General features: G+C 78.6%; 1 protein-coding gene across 1 annotated transcript in view; it reads left to right on the top strand.

Moving 5' to 3' along the window:
* Positions 1–203, top strand: part of TAF6 (TATA-box binding protein associated factor 6) — a gene marked incomplete at its 5' end in the record, with an annotated part of 6,656 nt that extends 6,453 nt beyond the window's left edge. The window contains one exon of the mRNA XM_026043844.1: positions 39–203. Within this exon, the coding sequence (XP_025899629.1) occupies positions 39–203 (165 nt within the window). The remainder of the gene's footprint in view (positions 1–38) is intronic.
* Between the last annotated feature and the right edge of the window lie 35 nt (positions 204–238).

The raw sequence follows: 238 nt of genomic DNA, 5'->3' as shown, positions 1-238 counted from the left end.
CCACGGCGCCCAGCGCCACCGTCACCGCCAGCGTCCAGAAGTACATCGTGGTGTCGCTGCCGCCCGCCGGCGACGCCAAGGCCGCCGCCGCCACCCCGCAGCTGTCCCCGTCGGCCACCGCCAAGGCCGAGGACGGCGCCCCGGGGCCCTTGGGCAAGGCCAACGGCGCCGCCGTGCCCCAGTCGCCGCAGGGCGCCCAGTGACACCCGGCGGGGGGTCACCCCCGTGTCCCCAAGGG

Source organism: Nothoprocta perdicaria, unplaced genomic scaffold (assembly GCF_003342845.1).
Source record: "Nothoprocta perdicaria isolate Ctin4 unplaced genomic scaffold, notPer1 scaffold_1039, whole genome shotgun sequence".
Classification (NCBI taxonomy): domain Eukaryota; kingdom Metazoa; phylum Chordata; class Aves; order Tinamiformes; family Tinamidae; genus Nothoprocta; species Nothoprocta perdicaria.
Note: the sequence above shows the minus strand (reverse complement) of the source record. Positions and strands in the feature narration are given on the sequence as shown.